The sequence below is a fragment of the Anolis sagrei genome, chromosome 4 (genome assembly GCF_037176765.1).
Source record: "Anolis sagrei isolate rAnoSag1 chromosome 4, rAnoSag1.mat, whole genome shotgun sequence".
In the NCBI taxonomy this organism is placed as follows: Eukaryota; Metazoa; Chordata; class Lepidosauria; order Squamata; family Dactyloidae; genus Anolis; species Anolis sagrei.
The window spans coordinates 181,534,327-181,549,803 of record NC_090024.1 but is presented as its reverse complement, the minus strand read 5'-3'; the positions used below and the strand labels follow the sequence as shown (position 1 = coordinate 181,549,803).

Genomic DNA, 15,477 nt, shown 5'->3' with positions numbered 1-15,477 from the left:
TAAAAGTAGGAGCTGAAGCTTACTACTTTACTTTTCCATTTGCCTTACTCTTGCATAAAACCTTAGTATGAGGTGAACTCTTTATGTATTTCTGCTTAATGAAAACAAACCAAATTCAGCACTATACTATTTGAAAAACAACCTTTAGATGATAACCTGGCAAGATCACTGAGGCAGAAATAAACTTGATCTGGAGTTTATTTCCAAGAGAAGCACATGCTGTTTTGAGAAGGATCATAAAAAGGTGAGACAGCTATATCTAGATAATTAGTATGCTAAACATGCAGAGTACTCTCATAGAATCATAGAGTTGGAAGAGACCTCATGGGCTATCCAGTCCAACCCCCTGCCAAGAAGCAGAAAAATTGCATTCAAAGCACTCCCGACAGATGGCCATCCAGCCTCTGTTTTAAAAGCTTCCAAAGAAGGAGCCTCCACCACACTCTGGGGCAGAGAGTTCTCCATTTTTCCTGAAGCTCTTCTAACAAACAATAAACTGGAGGATGGAAGAGCTCCTCCAGTAGCTAACAGGACATCCATATGTTATAGTGCTGAAGCTATTACAAAGGTCTCAGTATGCCCATGATTAGGTGAATGATAGCAAAGTTGGGAAGATTGAATACCTTGAACCATAATGAAACTTTCACAGTGATGTGGGGAAGGCAAATATTTGAATGTAATAGGAAACAGTAGAACCCTCTTATTGTTTATTATGCTCATAATATTCTTTTCTACTGGGGTTCAAAGACAACACAGAAAAAGCCAGGGGTGTGGCTATGTTGTGTGTTGGGGCTCACATGGTCTCAAGGGGAGCCAAGACCATATTTTCCTATAAGTAAAACTAAAGCCTTGAGTCTTTCAAAGATATGGCCAACAAAACGAAGTTGCAGCACACAGCTGAACTGAGAAGGAATACAAGTCAAGGTCAAGAGTCCAATTAATGCAGACAAGTCAGTTCAGAAGCAAAAATAAACAACTGCTAAAGTTATAGTCCACTAGTCAGATGCTAGGAGTTCACTTATCAGTTTCTTAGAACAACATTCAAGAATTAAAGAGTCAGAGTTCCGATCAAGCAAGATCGTCAAGGGGTTCAACACAAAGAATCTTGCTCTGTTGGAGACCTGCTCCAGAAGCAGACAAGACAGGCCAGTTTTTATTTGTGGGGCAGAGTTCTCATTGAAGGACAATGCCCTCACTCTCTCACATATACACACCATGTCTACACTGTCGAATGAGTATGAATTACGTAATATTGCCTTCTAGGTGTGGTGGAGCATAGTAGTAGTAGTAGTAGTAGTAGTAGTAGTAGTAATAATAATCTTTATTTATACCCTGCCACCATCTCCCCAACGGGGCCTTGGGGCGGCTTACATGAGGCCAAGTCCAGATAACATTATTACAGCAAAATAAACCAAAAACATAAGCAATCACTTCTATTTTTTCAACTGGTTTTAAGATTTGTGTCCTGGATTTTCCAGGACATTTCCTTGTGGAAAACACTTTGACACTCTATGTACTACTGCTTTCGTATTCACTCCTAGAAGTTCTTGTCTTCTTTTCAAGAGATGGGATAAGATTTAAATAAGCCACATGTGCTTCATGCAATAAGATACTCGTATAGGTTGAGACTGCATCTACATTTAATATGTGTTAATGCTGCTGTTTGAACACTGATACCTATGCCTGTGCATGTACTGATAAGAGCCTTAAGTACTGAGCTTGCACTAAATACAGCAGTGGCAAAGTATAAGTAATGCAAAGTTTTGGAAGGGATGAAGAAATGAAGCTACAGTATGTAGCAAAATTCAACATAACCATTTCATCTATCTGGAAGCTTATCTTCAATGCGTTCTTGTGGTTTGTCATTAGCATCATTTGGTTATATCGTTTGCCACACCTCATTTTTTTTGCTAAAATATAAAAAAGATAACTTGAACTAATGTTAAGGCATTAAAAGGAAATCTTAAGGTATTAAGAAGCACAGGAAATGGTGTCCACATAGTTGCACATGAATATGTTGTCATTTACATGAGAATTCCAGAATCGGCCATCAAAGTTTGCTGTCTGGTGACCTCTTGCTCTTTATTGACTATATGTGAAGGGCCAAAATGGTATGTTGTACTGAATCCAACTACTCATGAAATGAGTAACTGTAATATATACTCCAACTTCACCTCAACTGGTAATTTCTAGATTGGCCTTCACCACAGGATGCCACAGTGAAGCAGCAGCAGATGAGAAGTGGCATAAGGTTAGTAGTTTTTTACTGATACCAGATACAACCTGGCATGGGTCTTGATAAAGAGAATTGCTTCTCATAACAGGTATGTATCCCACATCACTCTATTTACAACTGCAAAGAAAAGGAAGCAGCAGCACATGCTCTTTGACTATCTGCCAGGAGATACTTCTATAGTCCATCCTTCCAGCATTTGTACTGGATTATTTTATAGTGCTGCAGTGTCTCTAGAAATTCCCATCCAACCTTTGTAAAAACTCATCATTTACCCCAAAGAAAAATACCTTTCCTTCCTTGTTGCTATGTACCAGATGTGTTTGCACTCCTCCTATATTCAGAGTCATGGCCACACTGAAAGCATAGATATTTTGGGATATTTTGTGCAAAGCATACAGTAGAATTATGGTGGCAAAACAGTCATGCACACTCACAGCACTTGGTGTCATAGAATCATAGACTTGGAAGAGACCTCGTGGGCCATCCAGTCCAACCTCCCGCCAAGAAGCAGGAAAACCGCATTCAAAGCACCCCCAACAGGTGGCCCTCCAGCCTTTGTTTAAAAGCTTCCAAAGAAAAAGCCTCCACCACACTCCGGGGCAGAGAGTTCCACTGCTGAACAGCTCTCACAGTTTGTAAGTTCTTCCTCATTTTCAGGTGGAATCTCCTTTCCTGTAATTTGAAGCCATTGTCCCGCATCCTAGTTTCCAGGGCAGCAAACAAACAAACAAAAAACCAGCTTGCTCTCTCCTCCCTATGACTTCCCCTCACATATTTATACATGGCCATCATATCTTATCTCAGCCTTCTCTTCTTCAGGCTAAACATGCCCAGCTCTCCAAGCCACTCTTCATGGGCTTATTCTCCAGACCCTTGATAATTTTAGTTGCCCTCTCCTGGACACATTCCAGCTTCTCAACATTTCCCTTCAATTGCAGTGCTCAGAATTGGACACAGTTTTCCAGGTGTTTTCTGACCAAGGCAGAATATAGAGAATGACATCCCTGGATCTAGACACTAGACTCCTATTGATGCAGGCCAAAATCCCATTGGCTTTTTTTGCTGCCGCATGACATTGTTGGCTCATTAAATTTAACTTGTCCATGAGGACTCCTAAGATCTTTTTCACACGTACTGCTGTTGAGGCAGGCATCCCCATTCTGTATCTCTGCATTTCATTTTTTTCTGCCTAAGTGGAGTATCTCACATTTGTCACTGTTGAACATTGAGTTAGTTTTGGCCCATCTCTCTAGAAATGGTCTAGAGACTGTACTACTTTGTGACAATGCTGATATAGTTGATAACAGCATATGGTTGGGAGTTTCTCAAAGCCTTCTCATAGTTATGCTTGATTTCTTGCACAGAAAGCCATTTTAGCTAGTTTGATACAATAAAGGAAAACATAACACTGAGTCTGCAAGGCCTAAATGGGACTGTTCATGATCGGGAGTCTTGGAAGTAAGTTGAAACTGACCTGATGACCAATAACAAACATGAAAAGGAACTATCAAGACTTCATCATAATGATGTATTAGTGGAAAGCAGAATTACTTGTGAGAGGAAGTAAAATAGGGAGAACGTGGCCATGCGGCCCGAAAAACCTACAACAGCCCAGTGATTCCAGCCATGAAAGCCTTCAATAATACATTAAACTAGGGAGAGTTCTATGCAGGCATTTGCATACACAAACACATTTCTTTTTAGTGTTAAACTTTGTGAGGAGTGCTAACACTAGCTAAATTGAGGTGGCAGAGAAAAAAAAGTGAAGAGGTGTTAGTATATTCAGTGGCATTCGTAAGGTTCACAAAAATCATTTTTTAAAGTGGGCAAAATCCTCTCAAAACAGCCCAATGAGGATTGAGCACATTCAGCATCCACAGTAACACTGTGAATTGGGGGGGGGGGGGGGGGGGTTAATAGCATAAAAATGTGTGACAGAGAATAGAATGCGCTAATGTTTCAGAGGAAAATGTGGTTGGATGAACCCTAAACCTAATTACATTTGCACAAATATATTTGCTGAAATCTAATAATAAAATGCAGATATAGTTTAGAGCTTTAAATGCTATCACAAGCAATTTGAATTCAGACTGGAAACACACTGGCGGCAACTACAATTTTTAAGACTGGAATTACATACAGTCTATGTAATTTTGCAGTCAACATTGTTGCTTCAGTATTTTCAAGGCAAAGAACTATCAGCTTCTTCAAAAATACCAATTTTACTTTAAAAACGTTTAAAACCTCCCCCTCCCTTAAAGCTTCATCTTGGTCATATTCTCTACACATGGCACCTGCCGCTCCATAGCGGGGACATGAGGGAAGCCTCCTACAAGGATGGTAAAACATCAAAACATCCGGGCGTCCCCTGGGCAACGTCCTTGCAGATGGCCAATTTTCTCATACCAGAAGCAACTTGCAGTTTCTCAAGTCGCTCCTGACACTAAAAGAAAAAAAAACCTGCTGTGGTTTAACAGAAAGGCATCAGCAAAGCTATCCAGAGTCTTCTGTTCGTGTTTAAAAAAACAGAACACCTAAAATTATCTCCAGTTTGGTTAATATAAAGACTTCCTTACTCCCTTTACTTCTGTTTTCTACCAATACAGAGAGCTGTATCCTACTGCAATTAATAAACAGCCATGATCTGTGTAAGGTTGACAGTGGATGTCATTGATAAGAGCTATTTGTCCTGTCCTTCAACTTCCTTTAACCTAAATACACACAATTACAGATTGGGAGTGTGCCTAGGCAGTAGGTGCACCTTGGTGTAAAGTAGGGTGGACATTGGATAATGAAAGCAGTTGAGCTCACAATGTTTGTTTTTCATGTATTCTGTTTAAAGAAGGGCTAGATAATCACTGGCTCTTCACATATTGCTGAACTATAGTTTTCATCAGCCTAGCTAGCCTCATTTATAATAAAGCATGGTGGGAGCTGTTATCCAATCAGGAAGGCCAAAAAAGTATACAAGTGTTTGGGTTGCTGTGAGTTTTCCAGGCTGTATGGCCATGTTCCACAAGCATTCTCTCCTGATGTTTCACCCACATCTATGGCAGGCATCCTCAGAATGCAAGTTGTATGCAAGTTGTTTTTTCTAACCCAGTGCTTCTTAAACCTTAGCCTTTCAGATGTTTCTAATGATTGTACTGTATAATGATTTTAAGTCAAAGTTATATGCAGTAATTAGTTATTCTGATTTATTTATGTTAACTGTATGTTGGCATTGATTTTTTGCCATTAATATGTTGTAAATCGCCTTGAGTCCCCCTAGGAGTGAGAAAGGCAGTATATAAATATAGTAAATAAATATTGTCCAAAACTTTCATGGCTGGAATGACTGGGTTGGTGTAGGCTTTTCTGGCTGTATGGCCATGTTCTAGAAGCATTCTCTCCTGATGTTTCGCCTGCATCTATGGCAGGCATCCTCAGAGGTTGTGAGGTCAGACCTCACAACCTCTGAGGATGCCTGCCATAGATGCAGGTGAAACGTCAGGAGAGACTGCTTCTAGAACATGGCCATACACCCAAAAAACCTACAACAACCCAGTAAATAAACACATAAATCCCACCCACTATCTAAAGATAGTGGTATAACATAAAACCAACTTAATTTAAAACAGCATAAATAATAAATAAGGATTTTGAAACTTAAAAGTATGGTATACAAGTTAACAAGTTAAAAGACATATTAACCAGTTTAAATTATTAAAGTGATTTAAAACCATGCACATGAAATATTATGACAGCCAATGTGGTGCCATAGTGGACCATGACTCTGGAGACTAGTTTGAATATCTTCTTGGTCATTAAACCCGCTGGCTAACCTTGGGCTAGTCTTAGGAGAAGGCAATAGCAAACCTCTTCTGACCAAATCTTGTTACGAAAACCCTGTCAGTGTTGCCATAAGTTAGGAATAACTTGAAGGCACATATCACTAAAAACAAACATGAAGGACTTAACAGGCCCTGGTTGTAGTGAACAACCACATCAGAATAATAGCAACACTATAGCCTCCAAAGATAGGTGCCACAGTAGAGAAAGGCCTCTCCAGATAATATTTAAACCTTTGAAGTAAAAAATATAACTAGCTGTCCAAAATGTAAGAATCAATGCACCTAATGCTTATAGTTTCCAAGATCCAACACCCTCAACTGCTATTCTGGAGACATGTCACTCAAAGAGATTCTTATTAAAAACGGAGAACCTGATGGTGCTGATGCAAGGTACAACTTAACCTACTCCCAGAAAACCAGAGGCACATTCATGATCCCTTATCCCAGTGGTTGTCAACCTGTGAGTTCCCAGGTGTTTTGGCCTATAACTCCCAGAAATCCCATCCAGTTTACCAGCTGTTAGGATTTCTGGGAGTTGAAGGCCAAAACATCTGGGAACCCACAGGCTGAGAACCACTGCATAACCCCCACCCTTAAAGGCTGGCAGATGCAAAAGCATCAATTCTTCATCTGCGATGGTATTTTATTAAAGAAATTTCATATTTTGAAGTTAATTATGACAGTAAAACATACAAAAATAACAAAAGGATTTGGGAGTTATATTATACATCTCTTTGAAAAGCACAAGATAATGCTCATAAATTGGATGAAAAAATTCACTTCGTTGGGCTAAAGGGAAGATATCCTGGGATGCAACTGAAGCTTTATCTTCCATGAAGGAGGCAGGGGTTCAAGGTCCAGTATGTCTGTTCAAAGCTCAGCGAGAGCTATCTTCTTGGCAAGGCACTTGAATAGCAATCAGCTAAACATCTTGAGATTATGTTCTCATCTGTAACTCATGGATGATGAGCCTGTCCAGCTCATTGCTGCTGTGCAAACTATCTTGAGGCAATGTACTTATTGGCAATGTACTTAAGTATGGATGGACATGAGTTTTGATAGATTTCATAATTTCTGATAGGATTTTCAGACTTTGCTCTTACACAGGGTGAGGCAGCATAACTTCCTTTTTTCAAAACTTAATAAAACCCATTGTGTGAATCAGAATTTTTTTTTTATAATGTAGGCGCATACCTAAAGGAGCCCCTGGTGGCGCAATGGGTTAAAGCGCTGAGCTGCTGAGCTTGTCAACTGAAAGATCACAGGTTCGATTCCGGGGAGCGACGTGAGCTTCCGCCTACCCTAGCTTCTGTCAACCTAGCAGTTCGAAAACATGCAAATGTGAGTAAATCAATAGGTACCGCTCCGGAGGGAAGGTAATGGCGCTCCATGCAATCATGCTGGCCACATGACCTTGGAGGTGTCTATGGACAGTGCCGGCTCTTCGGTCTAGAAATGGAGATGAGTACCACACCCCAGAGTCAGACATGACTGGACTTAATGTCAGGGGACAACCTTTACCTCTTACCTAAAGTTTTGTTTTACGTAGTTTTGCAGATCAAATTAAGTAGGTGACATCCCCCATTCTCCATACATTGACTAAACCGATTTTTGGCAATTGTCATGACTCTTGCCAGCATAGCAGGCGTTATGTTGGCAGTTTCTTCCTGGATGTTGGTTTTCAAATCTTGTAGGGTCCTTGGACGGTTCACATAAACACAGGATTTCAAAAAACCCCATAGAAAAAAATCACAAGGGGCCAAATCTGGAGAGCGGGCTGGCCACTCCAAATCCGCTCGGAAAGTAGACCTCAACAGCAAAAGCACGCTCCTCACTGTTCCAACACATGATGGCGACTGAACTGTGTCAGGACAAAACTTTATACTCCCGCCTCTCAAACGAGACCACTAGTACTTTGCTACATCTTCAACCGACTGAATGGCGCGCATTTTAAAAAGGAAGTTATGCTGCCTCACCCTGTATTTTAAAGCCCTAAATGGTTCAGGTCCAATCACCCATCTGACTGCATCTCCTCATACCAACCTGCCCAATCGCTAAGATCATCTGAAGAGGGCCTACTCTCACTGCTGCTACCACCTCAAATGTGGCTGTGGCAACAAGAGAGGGCCTTCTCGGTGGCTGCCCCAATCCTTTGGAACTCCCTCCCCAAGGAGGTTAAAACAGCCTCTTCCTTGTCATCCTTTAAAAAACAACTAAAAACCTTAGTGTTTAAACAAGCCTTCAGGGATGAAATATAGTCTGAAGTGAAAGTAAGGCCAACTTTTATCGAGTTGAGCGAAGTGCAATATGATCCAACAATAATATATTTGTTTTTAAATGCTTATTTATATTTTATTTTATAGGTGGTTTTATTTTATATGATGATTGTTTTGGACTTGTATTGCTTTTATTATTATTTACAGTATTTATATACTGCTTTTCTCACCCCTAGGGAGACTCAAAGGTTTTAATCTGTGGATCGTATTGTGGGAGAAAAGCAGGATACAAATAAAGAATTATTATTATTATTATTATTATTATTATTATTATTTCAAATTAAGTGGCTTCCAAATTAGGACCTTGCTATATTGGGAAAGGACAAATTCAATAATTCTATATAGCTGAATCTTATTTTTTATTTCAAATATTTACCTTAGTTCTCCTCCAAGTCTATTGCTTCTTAAGCCTGCCCTTTTGTAATCCAAGCCACAAATAGGTAAGAGCTATTTCCACAACAGGACCAAGCTGTTGTTGGTACTGTTATGACAGAACCAAACCACAACTTTATTTGTGAGTGCAATTGATGGCAAAGCAAGGAGAATGATTCCACTTAGATTCCCAAGGCAGGGAACCTTACCAAAAGAGCACATTTTGGAGAAATTGAAGCATCATGTGTCAGAGCAAAAACAATGGTGGCATTGTTTGATTCATCTGTGCAGAAATGCTAGGCAAGGTCATAACAGCCATGAGAACTCTTGTCATACAGGTTATGCCAAGGCAGGAGGGAAATGCTTCCAAGTAAGAGATAGTCAGGACAGTTCAAAGCAGAGTGATGTTCACCTACTCTTTTGATTCACTTACGGAAGGCAACTTCTTCTCTGTCCCTTACTGTCTTACATTCTGGACTCATTGTCCACATGGTTCATCTTCATAAGCAATAGCGATCCCCCGTCGTCCTGCTACAACTTTTGTGACTGCTGTCTGGCCCAGCTGTGGCTCCAGCCCCTGCCAGCTGCGTGACTTGAGAAATGAAGCTAAGGCAGAAAGGAAAAACCATTACTACATTGCAGGCATCACTTAGGGAGACACTCTGCCTTACAGATTAGAGATTTGGGGAAAGAGCAATACATAGTGCTTTGTATTCCTCTCATTCAGATAACCAAGCCATTCGCTCACCATTTGCCCTTAATCAGGGGCCCAAACCTTCAACATATAGTTAACAATCTCTTTATCTGTTATCAATAGCTATTAGTCAGAATAAGAATCCTGTGTGGTGAAATTTGTTTATTACTATTTGAGAGGATTCTGGCTGCCATTTTAATCCTTTTTCTCCCCCTTTCCAGTTTGCAAAGCACTGTTTAAGGCCACCTACCTGCCGGGCTGATTTCAGCCACAGTCTGCAGATGGTTGCGGCAGGCCACAGCAGTATCAGAGCTCAGTTTTGGATCTGGCACTATGTTGAGATTAGTTGAGCGCAGCTCTCCAGTGATTAGTGAAATGCTGGGTTCATCTTCAGCCTCTGACATCTTGTCTGGGAAAGGAGTGTGAGCACATGCTCCTGTAGGCATGAGAACAGAGAGCAATAACTGGGCTAAGCACCTACAGAATTAAGCCCTGCTCATGACCTCTGTAAAGCCTGGTTCAAGCATGCAGAAAGACCATATGGTACAGTTCTTCCTGGCCTATATTTCTTAAAAGTAAAAGTGGAAGAGAAATATAAAACTGAATACTATTTGTGGTAAGGACAGTTCCTGCTGCAAGGTTCTGGGTAGTAATGGGAAAGTAAAGGCATCAGCAAGGAACTCTATTTTGTGCCACTGAAGGAACAGAAAAGCTTTGTTAAATTATAATAAAGTAAATTCCAAAGGAGCCCCCCGGTGGCACAGTGGGTTAAACTGCTGAACTTGTTGACCAAAAGGTCGGTGGTTCAAATCCAGGGAGCAGGATGAGCTCCCGCTGTTAGCCCCAGCTTCTGCTAACTTAGCACTTCAAAAACATGCAAATGTGAGTAGTACTGCTTCTGCTGGAAGATAATGGCACTCCATGCAGACATGCCAGCCACATGACCTTGGAGGCGTCTATGGACAACGCCAGCTCTACGGCTTAGAAATGGAGATGAGCACATCCCCCAGAGTCAGACATGACTAGGCTTAATGTCAAGGGGAAATCTTTACCTTTAAACTGCAAAACCTTATGCCTGCCAGAAACCTTGAAAATAAATAAGGCTTTTCAGTAGTCAGAGAACATAATTTCAATAGTTTGCTGTGAAAGAAAAAACGTAGCATATCTTATTACTCATAGCCATTTCCCCAATACAGAACCATTTATTTATTAATAAAAAATATTTCTATCTCACTCTGTATACATAGATCTCATTACCTGGTAGGAGGTGGCGGAAGTCAGTGACATAGCTGCCTGTCCAAATCCGTGCTGGATTGCATGCTAATTCCATCTCATAAGGTGTGATGATGGGCCGGTAGAAATCACTGGAGTCAAGCAAGGAATTTAGAGGGCAGGCTACTAAAACAAAGATTTCTATTTCTAGAAAGTTTGCTAGCTTGGCAGGGTTCGGTTTCCCCACAGCCAGAGTGTAGGCACGTTTGCCTGCCTTGTGAATGATACCACGCAAATGCTGTAGAACAGATAAATAGTCAGCCACACCAAGAGTGCCCACCACAATACCCACTACTTGGGCATCCCGTGCCCGCTCCACCAGATAGAGGCGCCGTCGCAGGGCTCGGTTCACATCCAGTGTTTCTTTTCGGCCTTGTCCTGTTTTAGGATTAAAGGAACTGAAAGAGCATTGGTTCCAGCTCAACATGAAGTTTGTGAGCTCTGGTCCTTCACTGCCCACATAGAACATGCTATATTTCTCAATACCATGTTGTTGGTCTATTGCAAAGCATCGGCCAAACTGCCTCATCAACCCAGAAACTGGCTGGGTTGAATTATTAGGTTCTTTGTTGTCCAGTTGGGAGAAGACAACATTGGGATAAATGGGTTGCAGCTCAGAAGCCAAGTCATCTGAGAAAAGAAGAAATGTGACTATGAAGAGAATGTGACACAATCTGGCATTTTCTGCAGTGACCAAAATACGCAGCAGGCTTCCCCCATGGATAGAGAATGAATTATCCCTGTATCAGAGGCTAGAAAGACTACAGACCAGATTTGAAGGCTGGAATAAACCAAGAACCAACCAAAGTTGAGGGGAGTTAATTTTACATGTCCTTTAAATGATGCCAGCTCTTTTAACAGTTATGGCAAAAATATAAACTGGAACTCTTACGATACTAATAACTACTTTTACTTTCCTCACTTTCCCCTTGCAATAATATCTGTGCAGAAGCTACTGTGACGGGAATCTACAATGGAATTTACATGCTTATTGGTAACCTTCAAGGATTCACTCAAAGTACAGAAGTGTTTAGAGATAACCAACATGTATTTTTGGTCCTACAATGTGAGCATTGCTATTAATTGTTGTGGAAAATCCTCGTTATGGGAACAGCAAGGATAACAAAAGAAAACATTTAGAGAAATAGACATTGCTATGGATGTTCTCTTCTATACAGACTGCAGGCTGGGAATGAGAAAAATAGATAAAGCCAAGATCCGAGATTAGAAAGGAGAGGTATTTTAAATTTTGGAAATCACATGACAGAATTTTTCCATCCTGGCCTAAACTATGTCTTACTGAGCCTGTAATGAAACCCAGCAATGTGTTTTAAGCTAACGATTCCACGAAACAAGCTTTCTGGTCTTACCAAGAGCATGAGAATAGATCACTTCAGTCAGTACAACCACATGAGTTTGGTGGTCAGGATGCAATTCCTGGAAGGCCTCAGCGCAACGTGTGACATCTAACGGCACACGGCCAAATATATGTAGCACTGGCAGCTTGCGGCAGGGGCTCAGACAGGCAGGACCATAGTGCACCACAGCCTCAGCATCCACATGTTCTGCTGCCACCTCATCCACACAACAGCTAAAGAAAAGCAACACTATTAGTTAGGGAATCCAAAGGCAACCTTTATCAAACACCTGCCCCTTTCATAAAACAACAAAATGTTTATACCGCCTGTTCTGGAACAGCTGTCCCAGGAGCTACAGATTTATTTGCTGTGTTTATATGTTTGTGTGCAATCCCATGCTTGGGATTTGTAGCAGGGGGTTTCCTGTTATAATTTGCATTTATAGGGTAAGCCACCTGCCAGTTATAGTTAGGTTCCCTGATCCCGCCCCTTTTTGAGTTTTGGAGGGAAAAAGCCATTTTAAGTTAGTTCTCACAGAGAAGCTTTTCGCACAGGACATAGAACGAAGTGGCTCCTGTAGAAAAGCTTCGTCTTTTACAGCTTGGCCGGGGTTATACAGCCCTACGGCTTGGCCAGGAGACATACAGCCACAGCTTGGCTGAGGGACTCCAGCCAGCCATCACAGCAACCTGAACTCCTTCTTTTTCCCTGGAGGTCTACAAAGCTCTGTTGAGGCAAGGGTCACTCGCGGAAGCCAGACGCAGTTGGTACCGGGTGCAGGGGCTCCACGTCAACAGAGGCAAGTACAGACTGCCCAGATTAGAAGCTAGGATTTCCCCATCGGTTAGCTACAGTTAAGAAGACAGTGCCTGTTCCTAGTGGACAAGATTGAAAGAGCCTATAGACTGTAAAGAAAACCGTTAAAGTACCTGTTTGTTCCTGTTAATGAAAGAACTTTGTTGGACTTACTTTAAGCATTCTAAAGACTCTGTTTGGGGGAATCTAAGGGCCTTTATTCTGAGGCAGCCCCGGCGTCCCGTTGGGCACAGAGAATTTATATCCTGTGTACGGTCTAATGTACAGGCCCAGCGTGCGACAGCACACCGCCTCTCCAGAAAGGAAATTCCAGTTTCACAGCAGCTCAGCCAATGGTGGGGAATCCAATAGCACAGGCATGGGCAAACTTCGTCCCTGCAGGTGTTTTGGACATCAACTCCCACAATTCTTAGCAGCCAATAAGCGGGCTGGGATTTCTGGGAGTTGACGTCCAAAACACCTGAAAGGCTGATGTTTCCCCATGCCTGCAATAGCAGGAGGAGCACAAATTCCTCCTACTATTGTATATTATATTGAAGTAGCTTTCAAATACATCTGCAATTTTTTAAGTCTGCAGACTGAAACCCCGCAGGGTGTGTTGTATTTGCACAAAGTGCCTCTGATATAGGAGAAGGGACGCTCTATGACCTCACCTGCCATATGATGTATCCCCTAGGATATACATTTTGGCACCACTTGCTGCTTCCATCTTGATGGCAACATCACCTGAATCTGATAGTAGATCATCAGGGAACTGAAGGGCAACCTAAAACAAAAGGCCAAAATAGGTTCTCAAAGTTTCTATGCCAAACATATCCTTTAAAAACCAACTTAATCAGACTTCCTACAGACAAGACAGTGCAAGTTGAGTATCCATTATTCAACTTGCTTGGGACAAGAAGTGTTTGGGATTTGGGTTTTTGTTTTGTTTGGAATACCTGCATTTACATACGTACATGTTGTTTATGTCTCATGTTTAATGGTTTAATGATTTTAATGTATAGTTATGTTAGTGCTTAGTTATTATGACTTTTCTTTTTACATGTATGTTGGCATTGAATTTTTGCCATTGGTTGTAAACCGTCTTGAGTTCCCACCAGGGATGAGGAAGGTGGTATATAAATATAATACATAAAAAATAAATACATATAGTACAATCCTCTAGTTTCTTAGATGCGGTTATCATGGTTGTCTATGGGCGAGCAGATGGCGACCGGTATATGGCATATGTTCTGTATCTCACAAGTTAGAGATGATTGGGAAAAGTGATGCCATTTTTGCAATCAGCAGGTCAAATATACCCAGAAAACAGACTAACATTTGAGGCACCAAATGTGTGCTATCCAGTGCAAGTGATGCTGGATTTGTATAGCAATTATTGTCACTTCATAGCAAAATGATATTGAGCCAGTTCCAGGAAAGCTTCCTGTGGGACTGCAAGGCCCCATCTCACCTTGGTGAAGCCATTATCCACCACAAACGAAGTGGCTTTTTGCAGTTCGTAGAAATCTTCTAGTGTCACAGTCGAGGGGCGTCCTCCAGCGCCTCCAGGATCCAGGGCCCTTTGAATCACCTCCTCCCCATCACTGCTGAATGCTGTTGTCATGGCGACCTGAAGCAAATCATAAAAAGGTACAGCTTGAATGGTGATGGCTTTTGGCACCACTCTGGTATGGAGCAACGCCAAATAATATAAGGAATGTGTTGCAAAAGGCTTTCATGGCTGTAATCACTGGGTTGTTGTGAGTTTTCCGGGCTGTATGGCCATGTTCCAGAAGCATTCTCTCCTGACATTTCACCTGCATCTATGGCAAGCATCCTCAGAGGTTGTGAGCTCTGTTGAAAATTAGGCAAGAGGGGTTTTTTCACAAATCCTTTCAACAAAGGATTCCCCCAGGCAGGAAGCAGCCAGGCTTTGAAGCTGCAAGGCAATTCAATGCTGACCAAGCTGGCCAATTGCAATATTCACACTTGCTTCAAACAGACAAGAGTTCTTTCTCCCACGCTGGACATTCCACAGATATATAAACCGAATTTTTTTCTAGTTTCCAACAGACCTCACAACCTTTGAGGATGCCTGCCATAGATGCAGGCGAAACGTCAGGAGAGAATGCTTCTGGAACATGGCCATACTCACAGCAATCCAATATAAGGAATGCCACATTCATAGACTATTGGGGCATCTACACTGTAAAATTAGGGCAGTTTGCTAACACTTCAATGCTATGGGAAGAAAGGGGTTGTAGTTTGATGAGGCACCAGCACTCTTTGGCAAAGAAGGCTAAAGGTCTTGTAAAATTCCAATGATTCAACAGCATGGCAGTTAAAGTGTTGTCAAATCATATTAATTCTACAGTGTGGATAACCCCCACCTACTCCCTTTTCACTCACCTAGACCAATCCTCGATCCCAACCACATGGACACTTCTATTTCCAGAACGGAGATAGAAGCCGTCCAATGATAACACCCGAAACATATTGGTCCTCATGACGTCATTCTCGGAAAAACCTTGTAGCCAATCAAAAACATCGAGAGAAAGAAAAAAAAAGGAGGGCAAGCCGGAAAGGCAAGCCCGTGCGTAAGACCAAAAAGGGGCGCGTGGTGGGAGGTATTAGTTCT

The 15,477-nt window shown here is 41.6% G+C and overlaps 1 protein-coding gene across 1 annotated transcript; it reads right to left on the bottom strand.

Annotated features, from left to right (window-relative positions):
• Nucleotides 1–8,817: 8,817 nt before the first annotated feature.
• Nucleotides 8,818–15,405, bottom strand: DPH2 (diphthamide biosynthesis 2). Its single transcript, XM_060773349.2, has 7 exons — nt 15,249–15,405; nt 14,311–14,469; nt 13,511–13,623; nt 12,054–12,274; nt 10,669–11,313; nt 9,662–9,847; nt 8,818–9,323 (listed from the first exon to the last, which is right to left on the bottom strand). The coding sequence occupies exons 2-7, from the start codon at nt 14,461–14,463 to the stop codon at nt 9,196–9,198; spliced, it is 1,446 nt and encodes a 481-aa protein (XP_060629332.2). The 5' UTR covers nt 14,464–14,469; nt 15,249–15,405; the 3' UTR covers nt 8,818–9,195.
• Nucleotides 15,406–15,477: the final 72 nt, after the last annotated feature.